This window comes from Sitophilus oryzae, unplaced genomic scaffold (assembly GCF_002938485.1).
Source record: "Sitophilus oryzae breed Bouriz unplaced genomic scaffold, Soryzae_2.0 scaffold_882_pilon_pilon, whole genome shotgun sequence".
Lineage (NCBI taxonomy): Eukaryota > Metazoa > Arthropoda > Insecta > Coleoptera > Curculionidae > Sitophilus > Sitophilus oryzae.
In genome coordinates, this window is record NW_022147508.1 from 1,936,099 (window position 1) to 1,950,354 (window position 14,256).

Genomic DNA, 14,256 nt, shown 5'->3' on the forward strand with positions numbered 1-14,256 from the left:
TAAAAAACATGGTGTCCCATTTTCGTGTGTTTTATGGGGTTTCTCGTTTATAAGTAGAGATACAAGGATGCGGTTTTCACATCACTGTGCTACTTTATGAAACTAAAAATGCTACACACATATTTGTCCTAGTCCCCTTGGTTTCTGAAATACAGGGCGAAAATAAAAATGTTGCATGTTGTTTTCCACCCCTTCATATCTCGGTTATCTTATAACTTATTCAAAAGGTGAAAGCTGAGCCCCGTAAAGTTTTTCACGTAGGGTCCAATGGAACTAGATTTTCGCTGGGAGCTGTCATTCTTGAAATATGACCCAAACTGATATTTTTTTAACGGAATATTCAGTATATTACTTTTTTATTTTATTTTTCTTGTAATGAGCTTTCTAAAAATATAGTATACTAGGGTCAGCATTCCTCGTTTTGGGTGCCGAGGGGTAGGGTCAACACGCTTAGTAAAATAAGATGTACTGAATAAAGACAGAGGGCAAGTATTTTCCCAAGCGCATGGAATCTAGCGTCAGATAAAGTGGTTATGTAATAAATGCTTATTTTTACGCTCTCCGACTTACTAGATTGCCATAGCGATTCACTCCTATACAAGTAAACGCCGACCCAAGGTTTCGCTTGCCAGCAGGGTATACCGGGTGCGTTTCAAAAGTGGCTCACCCCTATAACTTTTATATTTTTTCAGATAAAACAACGATATTTGGTATGTTAGTATATGCGGTTCATAACGAGAATTTGACTCAAAATACCAAGTGTGTGGTATCAAATTATTTGTAAAAAAATGCTTTTTCCAAATATGCTAATGAGCCACCCTCGTTCCATTTGAAAAAATTGAGATATGATTGAAAATACGATTTGGGCATCTTTTACCGGCCAGGACAAGACACTAAAAAAAGACGATCAAATCTATTTTTCCAAGGCTCATTGATTAAAAATGAATATTTTTAACACAGCTATGGCACTCTAGATTGAAATTTAAAATAGAATTTGTTTTTTCAGAATGCCATTTTCTATCAAATAAAGTAAAAAAATACCGAGGGTGCCATTTAAAAATCAAGAGTTGTAGGTGTCATTTCCGGTGAAACCGGAAGTGACCGAAAACAATTGAAAACGTCAATCAATCCCAATTTATGTTCTATACTAACATACCAAATCTCGTTTTATCTGAAAAAATAAAAAAGTTATAGCCACTTTTTGAGACGCACCCGGTATACTTTGCGTATCTCTGTATCTCTTTGTATCTCTACTCATAAACGAGAAGCCTTGTAAAACACACGAAAAATGATTTACACTTATTCTAATCAATGATTATAGGAGAAGAAATATAAGCAGTATCAAATAAGTAGCGCTACATAATAACATTTATTAATAATATTAGTCGGTTAGTCAGTTAGTATGGCAGATATTACACATAACAACCCAGTATATATTAAAATATTTATTTAGTTTTGTAATTTATTATGCAGAAAATCGTTTGTTAGAACAAACATAATCACAGATAAATAATAGATGTGATGTCTAGTGACTTTCACTGAGATTTTTGTGGAACACTTCGAAAATCGTACGCTAATTGTTCGCCCAGAACTATTTTCACTGTGGCTTAAATTCTAGAACAGTTTTCGAATGTTTCGAGATCTACAAAATACATCTGAAACTACACATTTTACTACAGCAATCTTCAATTAGAACAGACGAAACTATAAACAGCAGTCAAAAAAAAATCTGGTACGTCGAGCCCGATACCATTTTTAGGACTATCTTGATGAAAATGCTATAACGAGAAATTTTAAGTATATTTTTGCCAGAAGATCTCATCTATTATTTACATGACATTACATGCTTCCTTTTATTTCATCTTACCCTATCATAGCCACACTCGTATTCCCTTGAACACAATTAATATAAATAATTAGTTTTAGATAAGAATAAAAATAATCACTATAATACATATTTCAGTTTTTAATTTCTAATTTCATCCCTTGTTAATATAATTAAAATTTCGAATCAAAAGTTAGAGTACACTTAAAATTATTAAATATAGTTTTATTTTTGAATCCATCACCAAGTTACTAGAATATGTTATATTTCAAAAAATTATATACAGGGTGAGTTTCCTACGATGTTCTCTATGGGTATCTCGGAAACTACTGGAGATAGAGTCGGTTAAATGAGGAAAGAATTGCAGTTTTGTGGGGTCAGAAACATGCGCTTTTCAGATTTTTGTAAAAGTTTATGGCTTACTAGATATTTCGAAAAAAAACAAATTTCGGCTATTTCAAAAATTGTCCCTAATTCCATTATAATCTATTTTAGACAAAAAGTTTTCAGATAAAAGTTGTAGATAATCACATCCTTAATAAGATGGTGTCCTCCGTTTTTTTCTAAAGCCTGTAATTTTTGACATATGACACAAACATATGTTTTTTTAAATGGAAACCATAGTTGGCCATGACTTCATAAAAAGCGCTATTTTTTAATCTTTTCAGCGATATAAGACTTTAATATGTTTCTTTCAAAAAATTACTGAGTTATAGCGAATTCTTATCATTTTTAAACAATTTCACTTAGACATGGGAACAAGTTCAATTGTCGTTGCTCTCAGTAATGTGAAACTGTCACATCCAAACTTTGTAAATTAAAATAAACAAAAATTGTAAATATGAATTTCTCAAATAAAGAAAAGCGTGTAAGCGTGACCGGTGAACGTTACTTACGTTTTTTAGAAAAGTTAAAGTTAGATACTCGCGCACCATTAGAGTGGTTCCAACATGACTTTCATTGTGACAATCCCCCTTATAATGAATGAAATGTTAAAAATCGTATCATAATTATGTAAACTTGCTTAATTATGCAATTGCATGGGCCTCTATCCATTTTAGATTTTTTTAACAAGGTTTAGAAAAGAACTTATGAATTTAGAGAGGCACTCGAAGAGGCGGTACGGGAGAAGTTTATTAAAGTCGACCGGTCGTTCTGTGGGAAAAGCTTGTAATTCAGTTTTAAAAAGATGCATTTTATGTACTCAAAACAATGGCGGTTTTTTTAACATTTTCTAAAATAACTTAAAGTGTATGTAGTGATATTAGTTTTTTTAAGTTTTAGCTTATGTAATGTAAATTTTAAAGGACCATTTAATAAAATATTCTGTTTTTTTATAAGGTATAAATCATAACAGAATAAGAATACCATACCGACTAAGTGAAATTTGTGAAGAAAGATAAGAATTGGCTATAACTCAGTAATTTTTCGAAAAAAAGATATTACAGCTTATTTCACTGAAAAGCTTAAAAATGGCGCTTTTTATGAAGCCATGGCCAACTATGGTTTCCATTTAAAAAACATATGTTTGTGTCATATGTTAAAAATGACAGGCTTTAGAAAAAATCGGAGAACACAATCTCACTAAGGATGTAATTATCTACAACTTTTATCTGAAAACTTTTTGTCTAAAATAGATTATAACGGAATTAGGGACAATTTTTAAAATAGCCGAAATTTGTTTTTTTTTTCGAAATATCTAGTAAGCCATAAACTTTTTCAAAAATCTGAAAGACGCATATATATGACCCCACAAAACTGCAATTCTTTCCCCATTTAACCGACTCTCTATCTCCAGTAGTTTCCGAGATACCCAATAGAGAACATCGTAGGAAACTCACCTTGTATAATATTGTAATAGATTGTTCAATATTTTCATTTGGTATAATTATTTGGGTATCTATTTTATAATAATAATTTCATTAAGCATAATACTTACAGGCTATCATTTTGATCATTTCCGCCTTCTTCTGCCACTAAAAGTTCGTACTCTTCAGCGGCGTACCTATCCCAATCAGACATCTAAAGAAAAAAACAATATTTATTAAGAGAAAGATATAACTTTATCAAGTATAAAAAAATGTTTTTAACAATTGTCCAGTGAGAGAAGGAACAATTTCGCAGGCAAATTCCTAAAATTTACAGAAAAAAATTACCTTTGAATTAAAATATCAGTTACTGTTTGTTAACAAACAACTATCACTGCCAACATTTTATTATTGCACTACAACAGAGGGCTACCTTTGAAGAAGAAGATTAAGGAAGGAGCATATCAAAAATCTTAGATCGACGGGGTCGACTTAAATTCCGGTTTATCAGTGCCGTGCTAATTTTATTCAAAACGTCTAAAAATATGATGTGGGTAGACTCAATAAATGTTGTTTTATTTTACGTTGTCAATAAATGTTGGTAGTTATTAAAATTGTTATAAAAATATACAATTTTAATAAAATATATAAGTTATAATAATTATTTATTAACACAAACATCCGATACGCTACTGAAGCAGGTAAGTCAAATTGAATTATCTAAATTCTTTGGCATCTAATCTTTGACAAGTAGTAAATAAAAGCAAAAATGCAAGGAAAAATATATAATTAGTTAATTTTAAGCGAATTTCTCATAAATTATCGGTTTACTAAACGTATGTATATTATATATAGTCACTTACTAACTAAAAGTTATTCCATTATTTAACTCGATTTTTGACCGAGATCTACCGCACACTACACAACCAACTATTTTAGAATCTTTTTCGATAAATCGCAATAATGTCAGTGTTATTCAAGTTCTGCTACAATTTCCTTCTATATTTACTAGTGATGTAAACTTTAGTTACTTTTTATGGACTCGTAACTACTACTTTTGGTAATAGGACTCGTTACTTTAGTTACTCGTTACTTTGGTACTTAGTATCGCTACTTTATAATCGTTGTTTTGTGTACAGGTTGGAACACTTGGGCTTGACGTGGAACTTCGTTACTTATTGTGCGCGGCGATCTTCGTTGCATGCTCGGTTTAACCTATTAGGGGTTTCTACTTTCTTCTAGTGTAAGGGCTTAATAGGATAATTTCAATACTCGGTATTCAAGTACTGAATAATATGTTTTTAATAATATGTATAATATTTTTATAATGATATGTTAAATAAAACTATGTACTATTAATAAAATTAAAAATAAAAGAAAACAAATCAAACAAATAAAATATGTGTATAATAAATATAAAGTATTTTTTTATATTCTCTCTCTCTCTCTCTCTCTCTCTCTCTCTCTCTCTCTTTGTATTACATTAATAAATAGGCAAACATTAAAGAGTAACATAACAAAAAATGTATATATTTTTGTTAAAATGTAAAAATATTAAAGAAATGTATATTCCTCTGTGGCGGATTCATCTCTTCAAAAAAGTCCTTTGGATTAAAGCCCCAGCAGTGTTTACTAAAAATTACTATTTTTACTTTGTAGATTTTCTTACAGTTAAGTGGCGAAATATCTATTCTCTTTTGAAGAAGAAAAATATTTATTTTTAGCTTTTTCAGATGTTAACATTTTTTGTGACTAACGTGAATCCATTTTTAATTAATATCTAAGACATATTAATCTAAATAAACAATTCTATTCTATTAATAAAAAGCGACAACAAACGGCAAAGAGGCAGGGCCGCCTCCGGGTCGGCATGAGTCAATCATAATAAATAAAAATATCATACATTTGCCATCCAAAACACCGGCCGGCGTCAAGTCAACACTTTAAACATAAACATATTGATACCAACTAGACCTACGTCGAAGTAAGGAATATTTCAGTATCGAGTTTTGTGTCCTCGGTTCGTGCATTTCTAGGGATTAGGATTACTGCCGGCGCAAAAGTAACGAATTAGCTTAGTAACGAGTAACGAGTCCTAAATTCAAATAGTAAGCGTTACTTCGAGTCCTCGTAAAGTAACTGTTACTTTGAAACGATTACTTAGAATTTTTACATCACTAATATTTACTACCTTTAAACAACTATCAGTAGTAGAATAAATAGTAACATAAAATAAGCTCAGTAAAGATTGATAAATCCACAAAATTTCAAATCTAATTCAAATGTGTCAAATGAACCGTCAAACAGAACTGTCAAGGATCCCTATCCTAGGGCCCTTTATCTGTCTACCTTGCATGAATACATGGAGAGCGTTATTATACTCCTTCCGTAATCTTTTTATTCAAAGAGGGCTACAAATATTTGATTTGGGCCTCCCTAAAATAAATTTCTGTATCCGCCCCTGAGTCTTTACCTCCATGCCATCTAAGTCGTGATCTCGCTGCGAAGCGAAGGGATCTCGCTGTTCGTGATCTAAGTATTTCTCCAGATTGAAGAATGTATCGAAAAAGATCGAAGTCATTTTACAATGTTTCAAATCACTTAGAGATATTTTCCCTGGAATTTTTGGTTTAACCATATCAAGCATTTGGCATAGACAGTCCTGCAAAACGAAAGCTTAGAAAATAATTATCTATTACAAATATAATAACATTTACCTGGAATGGTAAAGTCTCAATACCAATGCTTTCCATCCGCTGCATTTGTTCTTCATAGAAGTATTCCAGTTCATACATAGATAAAAATCCGTCTCCGTCCAGGTCCATGCAACGGAACCAATATTCGATGGCGGTAGGGTGGAGTTTGTCCTCTTCGCTCAGCAGAAACCAGACAAAATCTGTATATGACATTCTTTCTTCTTGATGGCGTTTCGTACCTCTGGTTACACAGCCACTGAATATTCTGTCAATTATTCGAGACGATAAAGCTGAAAGATAAATATACTTTGTATATATATGAAAGTTCTATTTCAAAATGGGCCCAAACACCAGACGTAGGTATTTGCTATTGCGAATATTTACTATTGTTGATTATTATTATAGGCTTGGTGCATTTCAGTTGATTTTAAAAATTCCGATCGCAGCGCTCGATACGGCAGAAATTAGAAATGCCCGACTAAAGTATTTCACGCAAAAATTCAAAATTAAACCGTTACCGGGACTACCTGAAATGTTGCACCCAACATTACTTATGTTGTTGGGTTTTGAGGAAAAAATATATTTAAAATTTTTGGGCGAAAAAAACTACCTGTCAAAAAAAATTGTATAGCCTAAAAGTAAAATTTACTGATTACCGCAACCACGTTGACATCAAGAGAAGACATGTGGCTATCTATTTCAAAAATTAAATTATTCAAATGTCATATAATAATGGCGGTAACTGTCATAGAATTGAGCGATTAAAAAAGTTTGATAAATATTTTTTTTCAAATGGAAACCCGCTTTTTTATTTCACTAATGAAAAGGATTTTCAATTCGTTACTTTTTAACTATACATGTTCCTATACCTAAAATAAATCGTTTTTAAGTTATTTAAAATTTAATTGGAAAACGTATAATTTTTCTTTATTTTATCTAGCTTCCTTTGACATTAAGTGTCAAACGGTCAGACAATTTATTTCCTTCCATCTGTCAGAAAACGAGTTATTTGAATTTCCTGTATTATAAATGCTGCCTGCCTTAAGAGTTTAAAAAGTGTATTTATAAAAATATATCTCGTATTTTCGCTCGCTGTGATATCTAATAGTGGATATTATTAATAATATTCCGTATGATTGAAAAAAAAACAGCGCAAAGTTGGCTCGGAAATGATGCTGCCTTTTGAACAAAGCGTCACAATATGATATTGCCAGATCTATTATTTTATATCACTTGACGTTTAAAGTCATAGGCTACTGGTTAAAATCAAGAAAAATATATGCTTTAAAACTAAATCTTAAATAACTTAAAAACGATTTACTTTAGGGATAGGAATATGTATAGTCAAAAAGTAACGAATTAAAAAAAACCTTTTCATTAGTGAAATAAAGAAATGGGTTTCCATTTGAAAAAAATTATTTATGATCATTTTTAAATCGCTCAATTCTATGACAGCTGCGGCCATTATTATATGACATTCGAACAATTTAATTTGGCACAGTGGCTGTGGGTAATCACTAAATTTGACGTTTAGGCATACACAACATCTAAAATTATAATTAACGTTTAAAAAATTGCATTATAGCCGAAATAGCGCCAGTTATGACCCCACTAGCAAAACCGGTGCGCAAACCAATGCGCGCTACCGTAGTTGAACTCGTCTAATAATTTTTATTAGCTTAAATGATAAATCATAAAATTAGACCTTCTGAAGATATCAAAATATTTACTTTTATTTTTATATTTAGAATTAACACAAATTATATAATTATATAAAAAAAAATTCGTCTATTCTCTATTTAAACCCATGTATTGTTTAGTCCGCTGTTTACAGTAATCTCCGATGGTGGCAGCATGGTGCTTTTTCCGGCGGAGAACGCACCAAGCCTATACAGCCTGCCTTAAGTTAAAGGCAGACTCTGACGACTAGTGTACTTGGCAAACATTTTTATTGACACACAGCGTCCGGTGATAGTTCAGCGTAGCTCCTATAATAAATAACTTAGAAATTCTGTATAGACGCCCGACGCAACCTGTATACCCTGTGTACCAATAACAAATGTTTGTTAAGTACACGAGTCGTATAAGCTGTGTAAACCAAGCAAAGAGTAGATCGCGTATTAAGTCGTAGTGAGTTACTATTAGTGGCCGTATACATGCGTCGTGCATTGTCTTGGGCGGTATAAAATTTAATTAGAAAGTAACAAAATATAGATAATACATACCATGGTCGTTGTGTCGCGTCAGATCTTGCTTATCTATAAAAAGATCATGATCCCTATCTAATTCCCAGAACTTGCAATAGATAACGTAAAAGTGCTCGTAGCTAAAATACTGAGTAATTTGGTTAATATCTTCTTCCTCTTCGAGTATCTGAATTACGTTTAACAAATTGGAGCGCCTTAGTTCGGGAACTGTGATCTTAGCGGACCAAGAACGATTCACGCAGTAATAAATACGACCAATCACGGTATGGACATATCTAGAATGGAATTCGGTGGCTTCTTTTAGGAAAGTAAGACCGGGATGAGTTTCTACGACATCTTGAACCATGGGTATAAAGTCCTCTGGTACCAGATATTGCCTACGACCACGGGTTAGTATGTAAATAAACCTGGAAGCCGCGTCGTGACATGAGGAAGCCATTCTAGAATAGAAAGAATACATTTATAATAGTTTTATATAAAATTATTATATACCCACCCTTGCCAGAATGTCATAAACTGATCAAAAGTACAGCTACCTTTATCAGCACATGCAGCTAAGTATAATGGAGTTTTCCAATACAACGGCAATTGACAAGCTTGAGTAATAGTGCCAAAGTGTTCCCTGAAATATATTAAAAATGTACGAAAATTAATAGGTAAATCGATTGACTAGGCATGCTCAATATAAAGCCCTCCGCACACGGGTCGACTTGCGATGCGGTCGACACGATTGTAATGACGTCAGAATTCCGTCGTTCGGTTTGGTTTGGTTTGGTGTCCACGTTTTCTTTCCACGCTTCGTATGGAGGTTGACCGTAAGAAGAAACATATCTTATGGGACTTTATTTAAAAAGTGGGCACCAAAATGGGAAGAATAAGGGTTCACTAAATAGCCACAGTGTCGCTAACAAGCAATAATGGAGCGAACTGAACTTAGCGGTTATAAATAAAGTGAAGAACAGGCCTTCAGAAATCACATATTTATCTCTCTCTGCAATTATTTCTCGTTCTAAAAATGGTTGGCGCTTCTTTTCAATGTAGATTTTTTTACAGCAGCGCCCTCTTAAGTCTTCCCTCTTTGATGATCACTTTTCAATACACGAAGATATTTCTCCATTAAAACGGAGCCACTATTTTTCTTCTTTTTTTAAACAAAAGAGTTTGCTTATCCTAAAAATGAGCAGTTCTAGTAATGAGAAGAGTTTTGTAACAGCTGGCGTTTATTTATTCATCCGTACATTGAAGCTTCTTTTATATGATTATAATGGTTGTTTTGCCCCTATTACTTTATGAAATATTAATCTTTAAGATTATCTCGATATCTAATGAAACCTTACCCAAAAGAGATTATAAAAAAGGTTTTAATCTACTGATTAAGCCAAGCAAGAAACACGGTGTAATGTACGCTCAGTAAGATTTTGAATCGTTTGGAAAATTGAGTGAGATACGGTGTCACAATATGAATACGGTCATTAAGACTATAAAGTTTGCATGACACAATTCTCTGCCAGAAAAAAAGAAGGGTGTAAATATGCACTGAAACAGGTAGAAGTAATACTAAATAATGTACACTAATTTACACCAAGAATACACAATTACTAGCCTGTAGCCTATGCATTACGATTAGCAAATTATTTTCTAATGCCCCTGGCCTCATCATCTTAGCAATTAATTTCAATAGCCAACAGGTTTATTGGATTTAAATATATCTATTCTGACGACATACATTAAGGTTGATTCTCACTATACCTTCCGTTTCCATTCCATATCCGTTACGTATTTTTTATTGTATTGGCGCTATACGTAAGCTTCCGTTCCGTATCAGTTCCATACTTTTTATTGTATAATTTATATCATTACGAAAGTTTTATTTTAAAAATTTGTATAGTTTGAAAAAGGTTATAATAGATTCAATTAAGAGGTGAAAGAATAAATAAATATCAGCAAAATGTTAACAAAGCTGGTACAAATGTAAGAACTTGACAACGCTGTTTCCGATACGCTTCAGTCCGTCGGCCAAAAAAATGTATGGAAGGAAAGGATATGAAAAGCAAGGGAAACGGAACAGATAGTGTGCATTGTCCTATTCATTTACATGATATAATATTTTATGTAAACGGAAGGGAAACGGAAGGTATAGTGAGAATCAACCTTTATAAGGAAACGCGCGATCCGCCCGATTCACGTGCTTTATTTCTGATCGCATGAGATTAAAAACGATGGAATCCAGAATCGTACGTTTTTAGAGAAGCACTATGCTATTTAGACGACCAGATTGCTTTGCATATCGCCTCGTGTGAGGAGGGCCTAACAGTTTTATAAAATTAATGTCTTACCTGGAAGCCCTATCACCAATACCAATGAAAGCAGCTTTAACTTTAGCTCGCAGTACTTCCAGTTGACCAGGAGGTCCAGGCTTGCCTACTGGGTAATGGAATCTTGGTATATTAACATTCCTATGGGCTCTAACATGCCTTTGAAGAGTGGTGTGTTGAAGATTAGACTGTTTTAACTGAGGCTGAAAAAAATGTCTTATGTAAATTTGGTTCAATTAATGTTTTACAATGAGATCCTTCAATTAAAAATATTCGTAATATTGATTAGAGATTTAAATTCTCTGTAAACTTTGGTGAACTGTTTTTGAGAAGTAAAAATATTTTGTAAGAAATTAGCAAAAAAAACTATAAAGGCATAAAAAAAAATTCCTTTTAAGGAAAAAATCCTTGATAAAATTCTATATTCTACATTAATTCTAGAGTAAAATGAGATCGTATTTATGCTCATTTTGGCGAGTCTAGAGGTTCACCTAGACGTCATTAAATAAAAATTGACATAAAACTTGTCAAAAATTAACACTAATTATAGAAAAATTGAGAAAAGGATAGAATGTTTCCAGACACAAAAATCTATTTCCAAAAAGATATTTTTTCTTGAATTTTAAATTTAAAAAGAATTTTTATTCAATATAAAAACCAATTACAACATTCTTAAGGCCAATTGGCCGTAAGCGCCATTAGGAAATAAAGAGAAGTACAGGCCAAGTAAATGACGTATAGGGCTTGACCTCGCCAAAGTTATCATGGATTGTCATTCCCCAGCCGTCTTCGATGCCATTTTTTTCGATCGTATGGTATAAATACAAGTTACATAAACTTGTACTAAATAATAAAATAAAATATTTAATGAATAACTTCAATGATTGCTAATAAACATTATAGAAACTTCAATGATTGCTAATAAACATTATAGAAACTTCAAGAATTACAGAAGTAAGAACAACAAGAGATAGCATCACTACTTATTTAAAAGTGTTTGATTTCGACCGCGAGACAGTATCAATGGACTTTTGATTGTAACAAAACGTAATTTTTTAATTATTGTTACCAAGTCCCGAAAGTATCGAAAGCAACGGGATTTTATAATTTCGAGTTTCGGTTCTTTCATGTCTCAAAAATATCAGGATGTTCTTTTTTTCCCATTTTTCCCGTTTCGCCGGAAAACGGAAAATTTTCAAGACAATTTTGATAAAACTTCATGATACTGAAAATAAAAATTTTAAAAAAGACAGGTAATTTAAATCGAAAAGAAACGGTACTCTTTAAAATACAATAAAAACGTGATATATCTATAAAAGGAACAAAATGTAACAAGAATTAAAAAAATTGATACTGATTTATTTCATGGTTTCACTGCCTTATTTTTTACTAAGCTATTTTTTCAGTTATGACAACCTAAGATTTCTACTAAAATCACTGGAATTGCAATAATATCAAGATACTAACTGTTGAGCATTGTTAAGTAGGTATAAAAATCGACATTATATCCATTTTCATCTATATTCCTTTATTCTACGATTAATTCTACACTATGCCACTACTTGCAGTAATAATTTAAAACTGCTTTAGTAATTCTCATTGTTAAAATTGCTAGAAAAAAAATAAAAACATCTATACTTTAAATTTTGAGAAAGACCGTTCTTTCGAAACAAAGAAACGTCTAATTAAATTAAAATTAAATAATTAATAACAATAAATTAATTAAATGCAGACCAAAGAACGTTTTTTTACGAAACGAATTGGTTTTATTTTCAGCCGAACTTACGTTTCAGTATAGCCCTATTGTATATGTATATGTAATAACAAAACTACATATTTTTATATACTTCTGCTAAAGGTGTAGGAGCAGCATAAAGAATTAGATTAGGAAATTCATTGAATAAACGGCTTTTATTGCCACCCACAGATGGGCGGTCAGCGGATGCAGACAGGTGTGACATTATGAGTTTATCCAATTATTACTCCATATTATGAATAATTATCTAAAGCGTTCCCCACAACATATGGATAAAAATAATAAACAAAAAGTATGGAATATTAAAAAGAACGCTAACTGGAGAAAAATAAACATTTCTAATAAAAAGAATTTAATTATTATTCTAAATCTCTGTAAACAGGTTACTATAAAACAAAGACGAAAAAAAATATACTCAAATGGCTTCTCTTATTTAACACTTTTGTCAATCCAGTCTAGTTCGTTGAAAAAAGAATCTTGAGTTTAGAAATGGTCTTAAACGGTTTATTTAGACATAGGCTAATGTATCGAGCTCGATAAGAGAAACAGAATTAAAATCTATTTTTATTTTTCGTCTTTTATACTGAGGGCTGGCAAATGTTAGTCTTGGGTCGAGATTTCCGTATATAAGAAGAGTACAATGCGTTTGTAATGTACTGAACAAAGAGAGAACAGTAAAAACGTTGCCAAAAGTATGAAATAAACTGAGAAACTGTGCACATTGCTAAGAGACGTGGAAGAGGATATAGCAGATTTGTCGCAGTCGACCGATCGCCGGTCGACCCAATCAGTACCTCCGTCAGTACTGAAAATTTTAGGTAAAGGTATGCATCATACGTTCAGCTTCACGATTAATTACGTCTCGTGATACTTTATTTGTTTATTTATTAACGAGTGGTTGTAATTTTCCCTGTAGCTTGAAAAATTTTAAGTTCAAGTTAGAAACACTTGCACTTTTGGTAAAAATAAGTGGAATTGAGTTGGTGTTCGACAGTGGTCGCGCTATTAGAATTCTGAATTCAAAAATCGATATCTCGAAATCCATTAGACATAAGTGATTGTACTTTTTTCAAAAACTTTCTTAATATTTCTACTATATTTTCTTCACAGACAGCATGTGAAAGTCTTTACAAATAAAAAAAGTTACACGATTGCTGAAAATTCCAATGCACTAAAAGTAAATGGATGGGTTGTTTGAAATTTTTGAATGGAAAAAACAAGCCTAACGAATTTTTCTTATTTAAACATCTTGTAAAATATTCGATCTTTAGAATAAAAAAAGTTTCAATATCTAAGTGGTTCTTTCGCAATTACTGACTTTTTCTCGTAATAAAAAAAATGACACCTTAACGATATCCTTATAATTCCAATTCAGATGCTCAGAAACATATCTAATGATTTTTTCTAGTTATCTTTTCGAAAAATAAGTCTTAAAAATAAGCGGTTTGCAATCGTGATTCTACTTTACTTGATAGGGAAAGGCGTAACGGAGAAATGTGGCAACGTAACAACAGCACACCGTCGCATTTCTCTCACTCCGACTTAATAAGATCCCTACTATGCGATTTACTTCCACACATGTAGATACCGACCCAAAAGTAACAGTTGCCAGCACGGTATGCCAAACTAGACATCCAACAAAAAAACTA

General features: G+C 32.1%; 1 protein-coding gene across 4 annotated transcripts in view; it reads right to left on the bottom strand.

Moving 5' to 3' along the window:
* LOC115890542 (serine/threonine-protein phosphatase 2A regulatory subunit B'' subunit beta) overlaps positions 1-14,256 on the bottom strand; it is a 76,014-nt gene that overhangs the window by 1,217 nt on the left and 60,541 nt on the right. For 3 of the 4 annotated variants that reach the window (XM_030910804.1, XM_030910801.1, XM_030910803.1), the window contains 6 exons: positions 10,873-11,054; positions 9,033-9,158; positions 8,555-8,976; positions 6,351-6,619; positions 6,107-6,295; positions 3,765-3,847 (listed from right to left, as the gene is read on the bottom strand). In XM_030910804.1, coding sequence (XP_030766664.1) covers positions 3,765-3,847; positions 6,107-6,295; positions 6,351-6,619; positions 8,555-8,976; positions 9,033-9,158; positions 10,873-11,054 — 1,271 coding nt within the window. Of the gene's footprint in view, positions 1-1,867; positions 1,893-3,764; positions 3,848-6,106; positions 6,296-6,350; positions 6,620-8,554; positions 8,977-9,032; positions 9,159-10,872; positions 11,055-14,256 lie in introns of all 4 variants that reach the window. The other variant, XM_030910802.1, reaches the window with a different exon arrangement.